A 17,458-nucleotide genomic window follows, 5' to 3' on the forward strand; every position below is an offset into this window, starting at 1 on the left:
TGAATGCTCTTCCAGAGGTCCCGAGTTCAATTCCCAGAACCCACATGGCAGCTCACAATCACCTGTAATGAGATCTGGCACCCTCTTCTGGCCTGCAGGCATACATGCAGACAGAACACTGTATACATAATAAATAAATACATATTAAAAAATATAAAATCATCTAGATCGTTCTGTGCTTATATTAGCTATTAACTAACAGTGTGTTCTCTCCAAAATACCTTCATCTGGGCTGATGATTGGTAGTTATGGCCTAGCTTCATCAACACCTCTCTCTAGAGAGAATTCCTTTATTGTCTCAGGTATATAAGAACGCCTATGCCTCTGCCACATCCACCAAGTGCTGGGACTGTAGGTGTGCATGGGCCACTCAGTTTTTAGCCAGGGCTTCACACTCTCTAGGCAAACACTTATTATTGGGGTAGGTTGTCTAAAACAAGAAGTGCATGGTTTGCAGTCTTAAGAGAGGCTTCGTGGTAGTCTGTGCAGTTCTTTCTTGTAAAGCCAGCTCTCAAGTATATACCAGTGCCAAGCACTATGCCATGCATAAAACCCTTGGTTCACATTGTGGTGTAAGATAAGAAAACAAAGAGAATGTGTACCATAGTCCAGTCATTTCATGACTGTCACAGAAGGAAGTACAGGGAGCTAGGAGATGCATAGCAAAGTTTGGGGAGTCTAGTTTTGTTTTTCTTTTAGTGTTTGGCTTTGAAAATTAAATTCTTGCTGTATAATCTAAGTTAGCCTCAATCTCTGAGTTTAAGCCATACTCTTGCCTCCCAGCCTCAGGGTAGCTGGGAATACAAACAGGTGCCAATATACCAAGATAAAGCCTTAGCCGAGATCATTACAGTTGTCTACATAAGGGAATGAGAAAGAGGGGGGAAGCATAGAGGATAAGCAGAAACCAGTTGTGAGAATACAATGTGGCAAATTCAAGGGTTTACAAAGGTCTAGCATGGACTGGGGAGCAAGTTGGTGCATAGGGTGAGGCAGAGAGAATGCTAGGGATCCGTGGTGGACGATAGAGATGAGCTTGAACACATCAGTATCCTTAGGGCCTTGAAAACTAGGAGATCTTGTTAAAAAGTTTTGACCTTCTCCCCAAAGTGGTGGCTCCCAAAAGAAGAAGGAGCAGAGTAATTGGGTTGATGTGACAAGTGTGGGAGAGTTGTGTAGAGGTAGAGCAGGATTCGTGGGCTAGGGTGTAGGACTTCAAAATAAGATAGGAAGCCAATAGAGACGGTAGCCTGAGTTAACTCCCCCATTATGAGAAGGTTGGGGCTCATTCTGTTTGGACTCTACTCAAGGATATGTTTTAGGGGATGGTCCATGTAGGAAGAATAGGTTTGGAGCTGGTGAGATGACTCAGTGGGTAAAGGTGCTTACTGCTGAGCCCCGCCACCTATATCTGACCCCAGGACCCATCCGGTGTCCCCCAGCATGCACAAAATGAAATAAAAAGAGCAGCTGTGGAGGTCAAAGTGATCTCATGTTTGATGGGGGAGTTAGAAGTAGTAGTAGGCATAGGTATGAATAAGCATGGTAGACTTCCTGGGGTGAGTGAAGCCCAAGAGAATGCATATGAGCACAGAACCAGAAGAGGGCCGAGGGCAGAACTCTCCAGAACTCTCCAGTACAAGAAAAATGGGAGGCAGGGCATGGAGGGAGCACTCATTCCACAGAGACTGTGTCAGACAGTTGTGCACTGGCTCTGAACTCGACGCAGGCATTCCTTTCCCCTGTGTTTTTGCTGTTTTCCACGAAGAGATAGTTGCATATGGGGCTCATATTCACCTGCCAGGCATTCAAAATAAATGTTTATTTCCCAAATAAAATAAAAGTATTTATCAGCATTATGTGCATATTCTCATGTTTTAGTTAATTTTTGAATCCATTAATAGTTGACTCTTTTATGTGTTCACCATCAGTTGGTGCTGTCTAATTCTTACCTATGAAGTGAGGAGTTCAGACAAATGATTTTCTGTGTGATGTTCTGGAATGTAGTAAGTGGCAATATAAACTAAATTATAATTTGAATCAAACAGCAATCCTTATATTGTTTCTAATTCTGATGTAAAGTAAGATCTGAGAACAACTGATTCTTCAACACTGACTTAAAAACTAATAAATTATCAAAAAGAAATAACCAGAAAACAAACGAAAGCCCTTGTTGGAGTATGCAGCCCTAGTTTATTACCACTAGGGGTCAGGCTCTTCCTGGCCGGAGCATGTCCTCAGAAGAGTCTGTATGTAGGTCCAGACTAGACCAGAGCCTTTGCCAGGCTAGTCCTCCCTTCATTCCTTCTGATGAAAATGAGTGTGCTGTTGAGAACCCGTTTTCATTCTGAAATCTTAACACTATTAGAGCTGGTTATTGTTGGATTTTGGATGTTCATTGTGCCTTGGTTTCTGCCATGGTGGTGTTTCTTAGCCCAGATTTGGAGTGTTGAAAGAATTTTTATCTCCTGAACTGCTTCATGGGCAGAAACCCTTAGCTTTCACAGGTAGGTTTGATTTTCCATCAATTGTTTGTTTCTTTCTTCTTCTATTTTTTCCTTATACTTTCAAGTCAGAGTTTCTCTGTGTAGCCCTAGCTGTTCTAGAACTCACTCTGTAGACCAGGGTGGCCCTGAACTGAGATCTGCCTCCCTCTGCCTCCCTAGTGCCAGGATCAAAGTTGTGTGCCGCCACCACCTGGCCCTATCAATTGCTTCTAATTGTGTTCTATGTTCTGTTTCTACAGTGGACTGTAGAAAGCACTGGAGAGTGTTTCAGGGCTATAGTGGTAGATGTTCTAACAGATTCTGTTAGGAAGACACAAAGGATTGCAGAGTGTGTAGAACCTTCAGACATTGCCTTTCCTTATCCGCTGAACTAGTCGGAATTACTTACTGTTGAAGTGACAGATAGACAGTACACAATTTGTATTCTTTTGGGAACCTGGTTTCCATTATCTTTTCTATGGAATCTGGGAACTTGTTCATAAATATTCATGTCCACATTAATAGGCTAGTTACTAATGACTTTGCATTTCAAAAGAATTTTTGAAGTTATTTCATTTTAAAGACCAAGTTTATTTTAAAAAATGAAGCTTATCTAAATACTTTAATTTTTAAACAACTTACTGAAATATCTGATCTTCAGATGTTCTTTTCATTCGTGGGGAGTGTGGAGTTGGAAGCACATGACTCAGAATAGTGATGACTAAGTCCTGCTGACTTGTTAAGTTGGGGTTTTAGAGCAGATGTTCCCTGGCGATGCTCTATTGTGTATGAAAGGGAGTCTCGTTATCCTAAGGTGCAGCTACTGTCCTTGAGAGCACTATGCTGCCATTAACCCGCTCGGTTCATCTCTACTCCTCTTCTCCCATTCACACCGCAAGATGGTGAGGTTACCTTCAGACAGCCGGCAGCTCCTATGTAGATTACCATTTACCTGTCACATTGATTTCTACCTCTGCAGGTACATGGACTGTATCGCACAACAGGTGCTAGCTTTGAGAAGGCCCAGCAAGAGTTTGCAACGGGAGTGATGTCCAATAAAACTGTCCAGACTGCGGCTGCAAATGCAGCTTCAACTGCAGCAACCAGTGCGGCACAGAACGCCTTCAAGGGTAACCAGATGTAGAGCGCCTCGCCGCAGTGCGCTGTTACCATGGGACTGTATTTTTCTCCATTACTGTATTCCACAGATATTTCTATGTTGGAAACACACAGTACACACAGCATGGGTATTTCCTATTCACGTGTGCATGGTCTAAAACCAGAGAAACTTCCTCATCTTATTACTTTGCCTAATAGTTTCTTAATATTTCCACGCCCCTCAGAAGAAAACTCTCATCTGCTAAATAAATATTCTCCATATTTTTGGGGGATGGTGTTTTCAGATCATTTCCGTGGTGACACACTGAAATGAGCGTGTGACTTAAGATTTAAAGGGCACTCGATACCAACCACAGTAGTTCTCCCAGGAGTCAGTAGAGATAAGGATTATACATTGAAAATGAAACATGTTTGTTTCTTTTTCTCTATATTAATATTGCAGGAACGAGCCAGCAAAGACTTGGGTGTTTTTAAATTGGCTTTCTTTCTGAAGTTCAGTCACAGTGAAGAGCCTGTGTGCTTTGTAGTAGATAATGTATATTTTATCTCTTATTTTATTTTTAGACTAGCTGATATTTTGATAACAATCTCTGATCTTGCATGGGTACCACGTCTCTTGAGTGAAACGAAGTAGTATTTTGGGTTCTGTACTGCTTATAGTGGTAGGAGCTGGGGCTCTTTATAGAATCAGAAATGATTTTCTGTAATAGTTTCTTTTAAGTAAAAATTTACTGGAGTATAAAGATTTTAATATAATGTGCAGTGCATTATCCAAAAGAGAAGGTAGTGAATTGGTGCAGTAGAATATAGTGATAATTCCTTTACCCCTCTTAATTTTCTGTAAAATTTTACTGTATGGAAACTTTGGTATATTCTTCTGGCTAATCTTCTTAATTGAACTGGGATTATGTTTGGCAGCTTGTGTGTGAGTGTGTGTGTGTGTGTGAGAGAGAGAGAGAGAGAGAGACAGAGAGAGACAGAGACAGAGAGAGAGAGAGAGAGAGAAAGACAGAGAGATTTTGGCACAGGTATTAAAGGCTAGCCTAACCCTTGAATAAAAAGAACATACAGTATTTAAGGGATTTCTCTTTGAGCCTCTCACTTTTAGTTGCATTAAAAATAAAAGACCCAACACTTCTAATATACTTATTTCTTAATGAGTCTGTCACTTACTTTCTGAGACAGACTAAATACATATAAAGCATCACACCAAGCAAGAAAGTACAGGTACAGTTAAATGTGTTAATTATTGATACAATCGTATTGACATTGTTACTGTGCAGCACAAGCCGATGTGAGTTCAGACTTTTAATAATGATCAAATGTCTCAAAAACATTTATAAGTCAGACTACCTTATTTTGGAAGTCTTACTAGTTTTAGATTGCAGAATGACAGGTTGTGATTTATCCAAGTTGATTTTAAGCAAGGATGGGTTGCCAAGACGGGCTTTTAAAAACGGGCTTAAATGATTGAGACACTTTATTCTTTTCCCCAAATCTGGAGTCAGGGAGTTTCATGCTGGCTGGGGCACAGTTTGTGGGCTTCATGAAGAAGGCTCACATATCCACCCACATGGGCTACATTAGATTTGCTTGGAAATTTACTGAGTATTGAAGATACTTCTTTTAATTGTCTCTGAAGTACAAATGAAAGACACATCAGGTTTAAAAAATACTTTCCTTCAAAAATGGAAACATTCCTCTCATTATTAAGTGGCAAAGAACAGTTATACTGTGTTTTTGTGTATGAACATTGTTGTTCATTGAACTGTTGTTCAATCCAGTTGTTGGGTTCATACAAGTTTGAAAGAGATTATGTTGTTTGAAATCACACAGGAGCATTGAAATGGTGGTGGTGTCTGCAGCTGGGTCACGTGCGAAAGCATCTTGAAACCCTGCTTTACTATTCTCTCAACAACAACGGTGATAGTTTATCTTTGTTTGCTGAAGATGGTTAGTGTTTCTATTTAATACCAATGTTACCTGCACCACAGTCATGAAATGAGCTTCGTGTAGACCAGGCATCCTTGTGGCTTCTCAGTTTCGATATTAAATTGTGGCTGTTTTATTTAAACTGGGGTCTGAACACTGGGAAATCGCTGTTTGGAGATTTGTGGCGTGGGCTTGGTTTATTTCTCTAGGGATGTTTGTGTGCTTTGTTGGTGAGCAACACTGCGCTGCCCTCGGGGCGACTGTCACGGTTCTGTGTAAATGCCCTCATGTGTCCCTCTTATGTTGCATGTTTTCAGTGGTTTGGAAGTTTTGTATATTTATTGTATTAATGCGGAGTGTCAGAAAATAAAATAATGTTTACTGGATGTTTGTTTGCATAATTTTAAACACTGTTAGCAATTGAGAGGCAGAAATTATGCTTACAGCTTTAATATAGGTATTTCAATTTGGTTTTTTAAAAGTGATTTTATTTTTATTATGTGCATTGGTGTTCTGCCTTCATGTATGTCTGTATGAGGATGTCAGATCTCTTGAAACTGGAGTTAGGAGGAGGAAGAGAAACTGTCTTAGCAAAACTCTATGTGAGCTGCTATGTGCATGCTGGGAATTGAACCTGGGGCCTCTGGAAGAGGAGCTGGTGCTCTTAACTGCTGAGCCAGCTATCCAGCCCCCTCACATTTGATTTTTAAACCATCTTTGTACCATTTTATTACGTGTTAAACACACTATAAAAGATTTAGTTTAAAACCCTCAGCAACACAAATTGGCAATTTTTCCATTGCATTAGACCTCTATAGGTTGTTGAATGTGAGCTTTACCACATTAAATATGATAATTATTTAGAAGTTCATTAGCTTTTGGGCCTAGAGTTTTCTTCATGGGCTCAAATGGTGCCTCTGCCAGGACTGTGTTGATCTGCTAATGGCTGTGCTCTTGCCAGATCATGCTCACTGCTGCTGTTCCGCACTGATGAGCTTTCTACTTTGTGCACTGGATTTCTCACCTGGTGACTAAAGACGACGTAAAGTTTAACCCAAAGTCATGTTCACATGTTAAATTAAAATAAGAAACACTATTTTCCATTTTAAAAAGTGAGTTTGTATTTTTAGTTTACTAGAAGCTCATTTCTGTAATCTTTGTGGATGTGGTTTGTACTTCATGGGGATTTTAGTTGTTAATTCCTGCTAATCCAGTATGGACAGGTACCACTGGCTATAGATCTGCTAATCCAGTATGGACAGGTACCACTGGATATGGATAGTTCTGCTAATCCAATATGGACAGCAGATACCACTGGCTACGGATAGTTCTGCTAATCCAGTATGGACAGCAGATACCACTGGATATGGATAGTTCTGCTAATCCAGTATGGACAGGTACCACTGGATATGGATAGTACTCCCTGCATTCCTTTCTAAAATAGACATTAATGTTTGATTCTCTGTCTTTTTTGTCGTATTTGTGTTTATATTACACAGTTTATCACATTTGGGACCCACTTTTTCTGTGTTCCCTTCCATTTTCCCGTAAGGGAAATTCTCAAAGGGACCTGTGATTCCATGTGACTGAGCCCTTAGGAGATGAGTGGGTGACTAACTCTAAATAACTGGGATGGCTCGTTAGATCATATTTTGGTAAGAGTTTCAAACATCATATTATAAATTATAGTAGAATAATAGGCTTTAAAATACTGGATCTGCTTTAATTTTTTTTATATATTTTTAGATTAGCATGTAAATGTTTTTATTTTTTACAAATATTCTTTGCCGGGCAATGGTGGCGCACGCCTTTAATCCCAGCACTCGGGAGGCAGAGGCAGGCGGATCTCTGTGAGTTCGAGACCAGCCTGGTCTACAGAGCTAGTTCCAGGACAGGCTCCAAAGCCACAGAGAAACTCTGTCTCGAAAAACCAAAAACCAAAAAAAAAAAAAAGAAAAAAGAAAAAAAAAAGAAAACAAATACTCTTTATTAGACTAGTAAACTGTACTTTTATAATTAGAAAAATTAGAATAGTTCTATAAGAAATTTTGGATATATTTACAAAACAATATGCATGTTGTGTTGGTGAGTTTTGAAACCTTATTTCAGATTTTTCAGTTTCTAGGGAGCTAGAGGCCTTCTGTGAAAGCATGCTGTGCCAGCATCACCACTAAGTCTGCCTAGTGCTAGGTCGTTTCTTCTTTGTCATCATTTATGCCTGGCAATGCTTAAGGATGCATGGGCAGCCCATTTGTGGCGGTTTTCCAAATGTTCCTGTCCTAGACAGTCCTAGATTCTTGTGTTATTGTCATACCCAAGGTTCCACTGTCTTCCTTTATGATGTCCAACATTTTTTGGGGGAGGGGACTTCCTCTTCACCTTATCCCGTGCCTTCCACCAAGCTGTGCTGTCTTGGGTATCTGCCGTCATTCACTGTCATAACATGGTTGAAGTATCTCAATCGCCGTTGCTGTGTCCTGTAGTTTACTTCCTTCTGTAGATGGAGATGTCTCAGTGTCATCGTTGCGCAGCCTCTCTTCATGCGACCCCTAGAACCCTCCTCCTGAGAGATGCCATCTCTAACACATTCAGCCGCTGTTCTGAGGAGCGTCCAGGTTTTGGAGTTGTAAAGAAGGCAGCTCAAGACAAGTGTCTCATATACTTGTAATTTTGTTGTCGTTATGTCTCTGGCTGACCAAACCTTTCCTCGTACCTGGAATGCGGCCCTCGCTATCCCTATCTGCGTCTTGACGTCTGAAATGGTTCCCTCCTTTGTACTGAGGTTTTCTCTCAGAGTTGACTGTTTACTTGAGGTTCTGATTCTTTATTACAATGTTAAAATCCTTGTGCACCCTTCCCAAGTGTTGTTTACTTTCATACCAAGGTTTTCATTGACTTGCACTATGGTGGAAGTATGGAAAGCTAGAGGTAAATCACCAATTCAGAGATTCTTGGGAAATTTCCCCTTCCCGTAGACTTTGTATTTACCGTTTAGCTCTGTGGTTTGGGTAGGACAAAGCCTCCACCTGCAGAGTTTCCGCTAGAGGGGTTGGTGTTTTCTGATGGGATGCGGGGCCACCAGGGGGCAATGCAGGGAGCGTTACAGTTTGTGTTTCTCCCCGTTGTGCTTTTTAAAAAAAGCTCGATATTTCTGGGTTTGCCATGACTTCCTGGTATAGTGAGACATTCCTCATGCTAAAGCCTATGTCATCCCTCTACCAAGGAGTTAGCAAAGAGTTCATTTTCTTATAATGCTAGTAGTAATCCATATTTCTATAAAGTCATTCTGCATTCAAACAGCTTTTTTTCTTTCTTTCTTTCTTTCTTTCTTTCTTTTTTTTTTTTAAAAGAATCCTTCCTGCAGGTTTTATTTTTGAGCCCTAATTATTTGAATATAATTCTGGGATTCCTCAATTGCTTTTTTTTTCTTTTTGCAATTCTCAAAACGAATGATGATTGAAGGTATTGTGATTATTGCCATGTGTTGGATCCAAGTGTTTGGGTCCAAGAGAAAAGCAACTAAAACCACTGCCCCTTAATTCATCACAGTTATTTTTCCAGCAGTATCCCAGCCTCCTACACAGAGAGCGAACCATGTGGACACGCACACACATCCTTAAAATTGTTTCCCCAGTATGAGAGCCACACACACATCCTGGCTAAAGAACACTTGGGAAATGGAGAAAGTGACAGATGGGGAGACAAATAAGCCCTCCCTCCCATCACCCAGGGACACCTCTGCTGGAGTCTTGTTTGTTGTGCTTTCCTCCAGTCTTTTTCTGTGTGTATATAGTTCATGGAATAAAGCAGTATAATGAATACATGTTCCCAGTAACTATAAAAGTAACATTTAAAGTTTGTTGTTGTTGGTGGTGTTTCTCTATGTAAGAATAACAGTATTCTGCATTCATAAAGGAACCTCCTCCCTACCTGGAAGCTGTAAGGCAAAGATGATTAGCAGAGTGTTTTATTATAACAAGATACAAAGAAACAGTGGCCTCGCAGGGGCAGTGGTGGCACACTCCTTTAATCCCATAATCCTAGAACTCAGTAGGCAGTAGGCAGGTGGATCTCTGAGTTCAAGGCCAGCCTGGTCTGCAGAGCAAGTTCCAGGACAACCAGGCTAAATAGAGAAACCTTATCTCAGGAAAAGAAGAAAAGAAAGAAACAAACATTGGCCTTAAGTAGCCAATCTAATTCTACAGTAAGCAAAATTGGATCATTTTGACAACAGGTTATACTACCCTTCACCAAGTGTGACTTCTAAAATCCCACCATTGAGCCATTGAAGAGCCAGAGGATCTCTGTGAGTTCAAGGCCAGACTGGTCTACATACCAAGTTCCAGGACATCCAGGGCTACATAGAGACCCTGTCCAAAAAAAGGTAAACAAAATAAATTCTAAGTGTTTGTTTGGAAAGACAGGATTCTCTTGCTTTTCTTGCCATATTGAGGATTTAGTAGAGATTACACTAAGTGCTTTCTATAAATTCCTTAATCCTTGCACCAAGTCTATGATGTCGTTGCTAATTGTCACCATTCTATAGAGGATTAAGAAATTCCCTCAAGGTAACGGGAGTGAAGATAGTGAAGGTTGGAGGAAGGACAGACGCCAGATCCTCCACCTTCTTCTGTCCAGCCAGGGATTGCTTCTCCCCAGCCTGAGTTCTCCCTCACCCTTCCGCATTTCCGGTAACTGTGTCCATCTTTAGAAACAGTGGACCTTAGGAAAAGGATCATTACCCAAGACAAAAAAATTACACTGTTTTTGACATCCCTTGACCAAAGCTCCCACTTCAATGAGGAGGCAGATTCCTGCTTCCTGTTCTTAGCAGTGTGTTGGGCTAAGTGGTCTTTGACATTTGTGTTTGGAGAAGTTGAGGACAAATCCTTAAGCATTAGGTTACTTACGCTTATGTGATCCTAACGGTATCTCTCCTTGGCTACGAGATGGTCTATCAGTTGGGCCTCCCATCGCTAGGATACGATGGAAGCAGCCCAGGCTTGCTCTTTGTTTTGCCACTGTCATGGATCTGAGGAATTGCTGATGTCTGTTTTCAGGATTGATCTGAATTGTGATTAGTAAATTAAAGTATGTGTCTTCAAATGTGAGGATTTGCTAGGTTCCTGAGAGGAAGGAGGGAATGGCTGATGCCACTTGTGTGTGCCAGAGTGTGGCAGCGTGCTCAGCTGGCCCTTTCCCTCGTCCTTCCACAAGGAAGGAAATGTAGCTCGGACAGTTGGTGTCAGACCTGTACTTGATCCTTGGCTTTGCACTTCCTAGCTTTCTAACCTGGGCAGAGAACTTCTCTAAAGTTACACCAGTGGCTGGTACCTATGTATAAAGGCTTCTACCTCAGGCTACCATGACTCAGTGTTCACCACACCATGTGCACAGTAATCAAAGCTGGCGCTCCTGCTCCATGTGTGCCTGGGACTCCCAGTCCCAGCTACATACACGTAGCCTCTGCTGGCAGCCGTTGTCCCCGAGTCTTCTGGCCTCTCCATCCACACTAAAGGCCTGCAGTTATCCTGGCCGGCTCTCCATCCCCTCCTGCTTCTGATGGCCTCTGCTGTCTGCGCTGTCCTTCATCCCCACGTCTTTCCTCTCACTGCTGTCGTTTGCCTTTGCTTTTCTGGAAGAGATGAGGAAACTGGAGGTTTCTTCCAAGTGTTGGCCCTTGGAGGATTGCTTGCCTATAGATTGTTGGCTCTTTTAGAATGTCTGTCAAATGCAAAAAAGCTGCTAATGGCTGCATGTTATTTGATTGATTCTCCTTTCCACGTGGTTTGAAGTTTCCTACTTCCTCTGTTTGTGCTTTTGTCTGTATCCTTTGTACATACCTAAGCAAAATTAGCAATTCATGTCTTGAAGAGATTCTGTAGAAGTCTTAAGGTTAAGGAGAGGAGCTGGAAGGAAGAAGATGGTAGGGGCAGAAGAAGCTGCAAGGAAGAAGTGGGGCAGAAGGGGAAGCCACACAAATGACTCAAGTGCTGAGACAGGCTCTGTTCTCGCTGCTCTCCGCAATAGTCATGCTTGCTGTAAGGCTTTACCATTCGTGCTGAGTGTCCCAAAGGAGCTGAATTATTTGAAACAATGTCCATGCACAGGAATGTCCAGGGTAATAAAGACTTTATGGGGCCCTACCAGAGGAAGTTGAATGTGTTTTCCAGGAGATCTAGTGGCAACACTTCCCTGTTGATGAGAAGACTCAGTGGATGTCAGTGCTTTCTATGTCAGCAAGGAGGACCTGTGTTTGAATCTCCATATAACAACTGCACATAAATGCATGGGGATGGAGACAGGTAGGTATATCCTGAGAGCTGCCAGCCAGCCTACCTTAAACATAAATAAGGTATCAGATGTCCATTTCTGGCCTCTGCATGTGAACATATCACACGCACGCGTGCGCACACACACACAGACCGAATAGCAAGCACAAGGGACCATGTCCCAGCGTTTGCTCAAACTGAAGTCCCAGTGCTCTCTCTGCAGGTTTACTTTTGAGTACAAAATAGTAACACCTGAAGAGGCACAGGAAAAGCTTGTTCTCCTGGGATTATCCAGATGATTTGTCTTAAAACCATTTCTCCTCCAGTGGTTGGGGCCCTAACCTTTGACTTTGACTTGAACAGTTGGAAACCTGGTGGCGGTCGTTTCTGCTCAGCAATTAGAGCATACATGTGCCTCTGTCCGTCTGCCAGCAGTGAGGTCAGCTTGTATCCCTGGGAAGGTGCAGGGTTGGATGAGTTTATGGAAATGGTGTTTAGCATCGTCGAGTTAATAGACCAGAAGCCCAGGTTTCCTGATTCTTGGTCAGGGTCCACTCTAGGGACTGTGGGTGTAGAAGACTCCATAACTTCTCCTTTAGCTTTTTTTTTTGAGAGAAAGGAGAAGATGCATCTTCTGGTTAGCAAATGCTCTAACGCACTTTCATGTCTCACAGTTTTACTTTAAATTTAAGATGCCTATGATTGTGTTGGTACTTCTTCAAGTAAGAGATTAAAGGCAACTTATGCAAGGTTAAGAATCAGCAGTAGAAAATGCCTGGATATTTTCCCTGATGTCTATGTTACAGTAAGTCTTTACATTTTGTCTGATTGGTATTTTTGATCAAATTACGTGCACTGAATTGAAGCCCACATAGTCAAATTTGAAAGACTGAGTTTGAAAAATCTGATTTAATTCAGATCTCAAGGGGGAAAGGGAGAACACTGTGAAATCCTATGTACAGAATCCTCGTCAATGCTAGACAAACAATGTATTAGTTTACAATAGAACAGGGTAACCACACATGAAGGCTCCAACTGAGTCCATCAGCTCTAAGTACAACTTTATATTTGGCTCAAGTGGCTATTGAACATCCAGCTGTGCTGAGCTCCTTCACAGCACCTCAGGACCCCTCGGCTACAGGAGTTCCCCCAGAGTCTCAGAAGTCCCACTCACCCCTTGAGTTCTTGCGGCTGTGGGAGTCTCTGCTCCCCTAAACACAAGTGCGGGCCCGGGAATTCTAGCAGCCACATGTTATTGCACAGGATGGTCTGTCCTACGCCAGACTCTTATGGCTAAGAAGGTGTGAGACCTTTAGTATAGCGGCCGCGCATTCGCAGTCTACAAAGCACATTCAGAATAGCTTCTGAGTCTATGCCAGCTCCCGCTTATCAGGCTAACACAAAAGGCAGCATGGCAGCTTCACATTTTACATCAAAGACTAGCATTGACTGGGCCTCTCATGAATATAGTGATCATGTTTATTTAGACCCAGGAAAAATGAGTTCACACCAGTCTTTTCTTCACATAAGGTTTGTGTAGCATTAAAATTGTTATGGACTAGTGGCTAGCCACGAAGGCAAATATGTCTAGTTCTCCTTTGCAAAACAGAAACATCCCTGTTTTGAAGTATGTCCAGTTTCCCCAAACAAAACATACATACACTTTTGTTATTGCACATCTTTCAGATAAACTTGTGTATGTGATATACATATTTAAATATGCTACACATAAAAAGACTATGGCACTTTACAGAATACATGTTTAACAAAGACCACTCATTACACACAGATGCTTGAGAACTATACAGAAACCCTTCCACAGTTAATGTAATGCTGTTGAATTACCACACAGGTTTAAAGAATCCACAGACTCCACGTATTTCTGCTTTAGCGTTCACTGAGAGGCCGAGCACAAATGCAAAGAAAGACCTTTCCTGTCCTGGTAATGGGCCTATTACTAGAAAAGTAAGCAGCTTCTAATGACAGCTCTACTCTACCTCCCTTCCTTGCGTAAGTCTGTGTATTAATTTGAAGGTCTCCGATGCTGGACATGGCCTTTTCTCCCTCTGCTCCACATAGTCAGCATTTAGGTAGTTTTCCAGAGCATAGCATTTCATTTGTGCCCCTTTTGGGGGGGGATCTTCTCTAATGTTTAAATTAGTGAAAAACACTGTTAAGTAACTTAGTCTGGCAGAGAGGCCACATTTCTTTCATTTGTGACTGTTACCAGGTTGATATGGTCCACTGCCACCTTAGCCAAGGAGCAGGTCATGGGCGTTCGTACAGGATCCTGGCTTAGGACTAGGTTGTATTCAAAATACCTAAAATTTTATCTGGTTAAGATCAAGGAAAACAAAGTATTCTTGTCACAGTTTTCATGCCAAGTATTGCCCAGGCTGGAAACACAGCAACTGTGCTGGCAGAAGGATGGGCTGGAGCATCTCAAAACACACAGCGAAGGACAAGAGCCTGTCCACATGCTGTATGGCCATGCGTGCCCTTAGTGATCTGGTCCCGCTTCCAGAGTCTTCCCAGGGCTGCTTAGGGTTCCCCCTTCTCCTAAAGAAGTCACAGGATCTCCACCTTGCTTATTTTGAACACTGGTTCAAAACTTAAGATCTGATTCAATACCTGTCCTCCCTAACCTTTCTCTTCATGAGAGATCGGATGGTTTCTGGGATAGGCCAAAGGACAAATGAACTATAATGAACCCCAGTGGGCCCAGCCCACCTGTATATGAGGCGGTTGCTCTGGACCAAGGCTTCTGACACAGCTCTAAGTGATTCACTGGGGCAAGGTTGTAAAATCTGAATCAGGGTTGTATACGTGGTTGTATTCAGCAAACACTTGCCAGTAGAAGGTGCTTAACTATTTAACTTTTAAGACAACGCCCTTAAGTGGAAACATATCTCTAAAACCAAATGGGTCCTCACTCCACTTCCACTGTTGCAGAGGGTCTATCTGCAAGGCTTATATATTGTCAGACTCTGGTATTTCTGGCTACTTTGGTTATATGGATAATTTGTGGAAACTGGATTAAAAGCCCTGAGTCCTTTTTAGTAGTGGCATTTGGTGACTGCTGTAAGCATCCTAGGTAGGTAGGTGTGCTGAGCCTGGTCCAGCCCCGGACTTTGTGCTGTGCTTCCCTGGGGTGGGATTTTTGATGTAAGTTGGCAGTGGCAGTGATTGTCACCCGGTCCGCTGTCAGGACCAACACCAGAGGCTATAGAAACTTTCATGGCTAGCTCCTGCTTTCTCTGCAAAGAATGCCAGTGGGACTGGAAGCCAGCTGGCTATACAGCACAGTCACCAAAGTCCTCCCTGCAAAGGCTGGGGTTCTGACAGCCCCTCCCTGTGAACATCTGCATGAGCCGCAGATGCTCTGGAGGCCGCTGTTCTTGGGAAGGAAGAACACTGAGGTTCCCCTGGGCAGCCATGCACAACCGCAACCCCAGGAGAAAACTAACTGCAAGGAGAAGGGGCTAGTTTAGACAGCAGGCTGACTGTCTAAACTCAGACTGGAGTGGCTCCACCGCGGGAGTCTATGCTGTCCCCACTGAGCCCTTGGTCTGCTGAGCAAACTGGTGTCGTGCTGCGACCTCAGCATGCACCCTGCTACCAGCAGTCTGTAGTCTTCCTCTCAGTCTCCAGATGAAACAACTTGAAAGAACTAGGAGAAAACAGACACCACTCCAGCCTGCATCCTGAGATGCTCATAGACACATGGCTCTGAGCCAGAAATCTGCCTCAAACCACCCTGAGGCTGGCTGGCCTCTGCTACCAGGAGAGTGCTGCCTGCCTTGCTGAGTCAGACCACTGTCCTTCATGGAGCCCTGGGGAGACAGTCTGAGGGGACTCCGCAGTCGGGCTACACATGTCCTTGTCTGTCTCCATCTGTGCACTGCAGCCTGCGTGTGCAAGAACTCTGCTTGCTGGGTGACCCCTCGCTGACCCCACGAGGGCCTGGGCTGTGGAGTGTGGCTCTGCTAGGTCAAGACTGGTTCTTCACTTGATGCAAATGGCGAAGACTGTGTCACAAGTCATAAAGAAAGGTAATGGCGGCATTCACGTCTTCCAGACTACAGCAGGCAGACCAGGTTCTTCCCCTCTTCAATTTCTTCCTGGACTTTGTCGCTGGAGGTTGCAATCTCTGCTTGTGCGGAGAAGACGGCACAGATGAACGTGAGCACCGTGCCCCCAGTGGCCGTATAAAAGGCCCAGCCCAGGGAACAGTCTCCAGGTTTGTAGGGAGATGCATGCCGCCCACAGTCTATGGCTTTCTGGCAGCCCCAGCCCGCAGGGTAGAGTATCAGGCCGAGGATGAGGAAGAGACCTGAGGGACAGAAGAGAAAAACAAGTGAAGCCCCTGGTGCCTCGACAACCAGAGGCACCCGCTCTGCAGGCTCACAGACAAGGTCGTTCTGCAATAGGGAGTATCATTTGCACGAAAGCCTGACCCGAGTCACCAGCGTCACTTGTAGCTTAGGAGGAGCGCGTGCCTAGAAACATTTTCAGCCAGTTCGTGTATGCTGGGAGGTGACTCTCAACCAGTGATTTCTAAAAAAGTGAGTTTCACTGACTAAAGGGCTACTTTTTGTTTGTTTCAAGACAGGGTTTTGCTGTAGTTTTTTTTAAGAGCCTGTCCTGGAACTAGCTCTTGTAGACCAGGCTGGCCTCGAACTCACAGAGATCCGCCTGCCTCTGCCTCCCAAGTGCTGGGATTAAAGGTGTGCGCCACCACTGCCCAGCTTTACTAAGGGGCTAGTTAACTTACTAAGGCCAACATGGCTGTATAAATAACATTTTAGGGTCTGGAGAGATGACAGGTAAGAGGACTTGGTACAACCAGCACCCAAATAGTGGCTCACTACTGTCTTTAAGGCCAGTTTCTGACACCCTCTTCTGATCTCCATGGGTACCAGGCATGCAGTGTGGTGTACATACATACAAGCAAACACCACAATAAATACCTCAAAAATGAAGTTGCATTAGAACAGAGTCGTGCCCTGTTTCTACAGACTTCCTATGACTGCTTCGGTGCTGGAAGAACAGAGTTGAGTGGTTGCTTCAGAACATGTGGTCTGCCAAAACACAAAATATTTACTGTCTGCATTTCAGCAGAGTTTGCCGACCACTGGTACAAAGTAATTCACCCGGAACCCTGTGGCCTCTGCTTGGTTATAGACAAGACAGGAGCCTTAGCGGAGCCTGCATCTTAACCTTCACCCATGAGAAGTGTTGTCTGAGCCACAGACCGGGGGAGAGGTATAGCCATGCCTATTTAGAAATGAAGTGTAAACGCCATGGACTTTTCTGTCTGACTTTTAGTGAACTCTCCCCACTTGGCCAAGCGCCCTTCTGTCCCTCACTGCTACATGTTCATGGATGTTCCAACAACTGAGAGATGTTTTTCTGCCTGGTCTAACCTAGGCTAGGACAGAGAAACAACTTTATAAGATTTTCACTTGTAGGTGTTGTGTGTGCTGTGGGAGCCCAGCTGGTGCCCACTGGCCTCACTCCAGGCCTGGCCACTCACAAGCTGCTAATGAAGGAGATTTTAAGTCACCAAGGACACCGGGGCCTCCGATTTCATTTACCAGAACTCCCTGTACAAAGTTTATCAGCATCTTCCATGTCAGCTGACAGCCC

At 43.4% G+C, this 17,458-nt stretch overlaps 2 protein-coding genes across 5 annotated transcripts in view; one reads left to right on the top strand and one right to left on the bottom strand.

Moving 5' to 3' along the window:
- Positions 1 to 5,923, top strand: part of Scamp1 (secretory carrier membrane protein 1) — a 92,638-nt gene extending 86,715 nt beyond the window's left edge. For both annotated transcript variants that reach the window (XM_057789795.1, XM_057789796.1), the window contains one exon: positions 3,466 to 5,923. In XM_057789795.1, the coding sequence (XP_057645778.1) occupies positions 3,466 to 3,630 (165 nt within the window). In that variant the 3' untranslated portion in view covers positions 3,631 to 5,923. The remainder of the gene's footprint in view (positions 1 to 3,465) is intronic.
- A 7,344-nt stretch (positions 5,924 to 13,267) lies between these two features.
- The window catches only part of Lhfpl2 (LHFPL tetraspan subfamily member 2), a 160,526-nt gene continuing 156,335 nt past the window's right edge, over positions 13,268 to 17,458 (bottom strand). For all 3 annotated transcript variants that reach the window (XM_057790115.1, XM_057790116.1, XM_057790117.1), the window contains one exon: positions 13,268 to 16,142. In XM_057790115.1, coding sequence (XP_057646098.1) covers positions 15,889 to 16,142 — 254 coding nt within the window. In that variant the 3' untranslated portion in view covers positions 13,268 to 15,888. The remainder of the gene's footprint in view (positions 16,143 to 17,458) is intronic.

This window comes from Chionomys nivalis, chromosome 15 (genome assembly GCF_950005125.1).
Source record: "Chionomys nivalis chromosome 15, mChiNiv1.1, whole genome shotgun sequence".
In the NCBI taxonomy this organism is placed as follows: Eukaryota; Metazoa; Chordata; class Mammalia; order Rodentia; family Cricetidae; genus Chionomys; species Chionomys nivalis.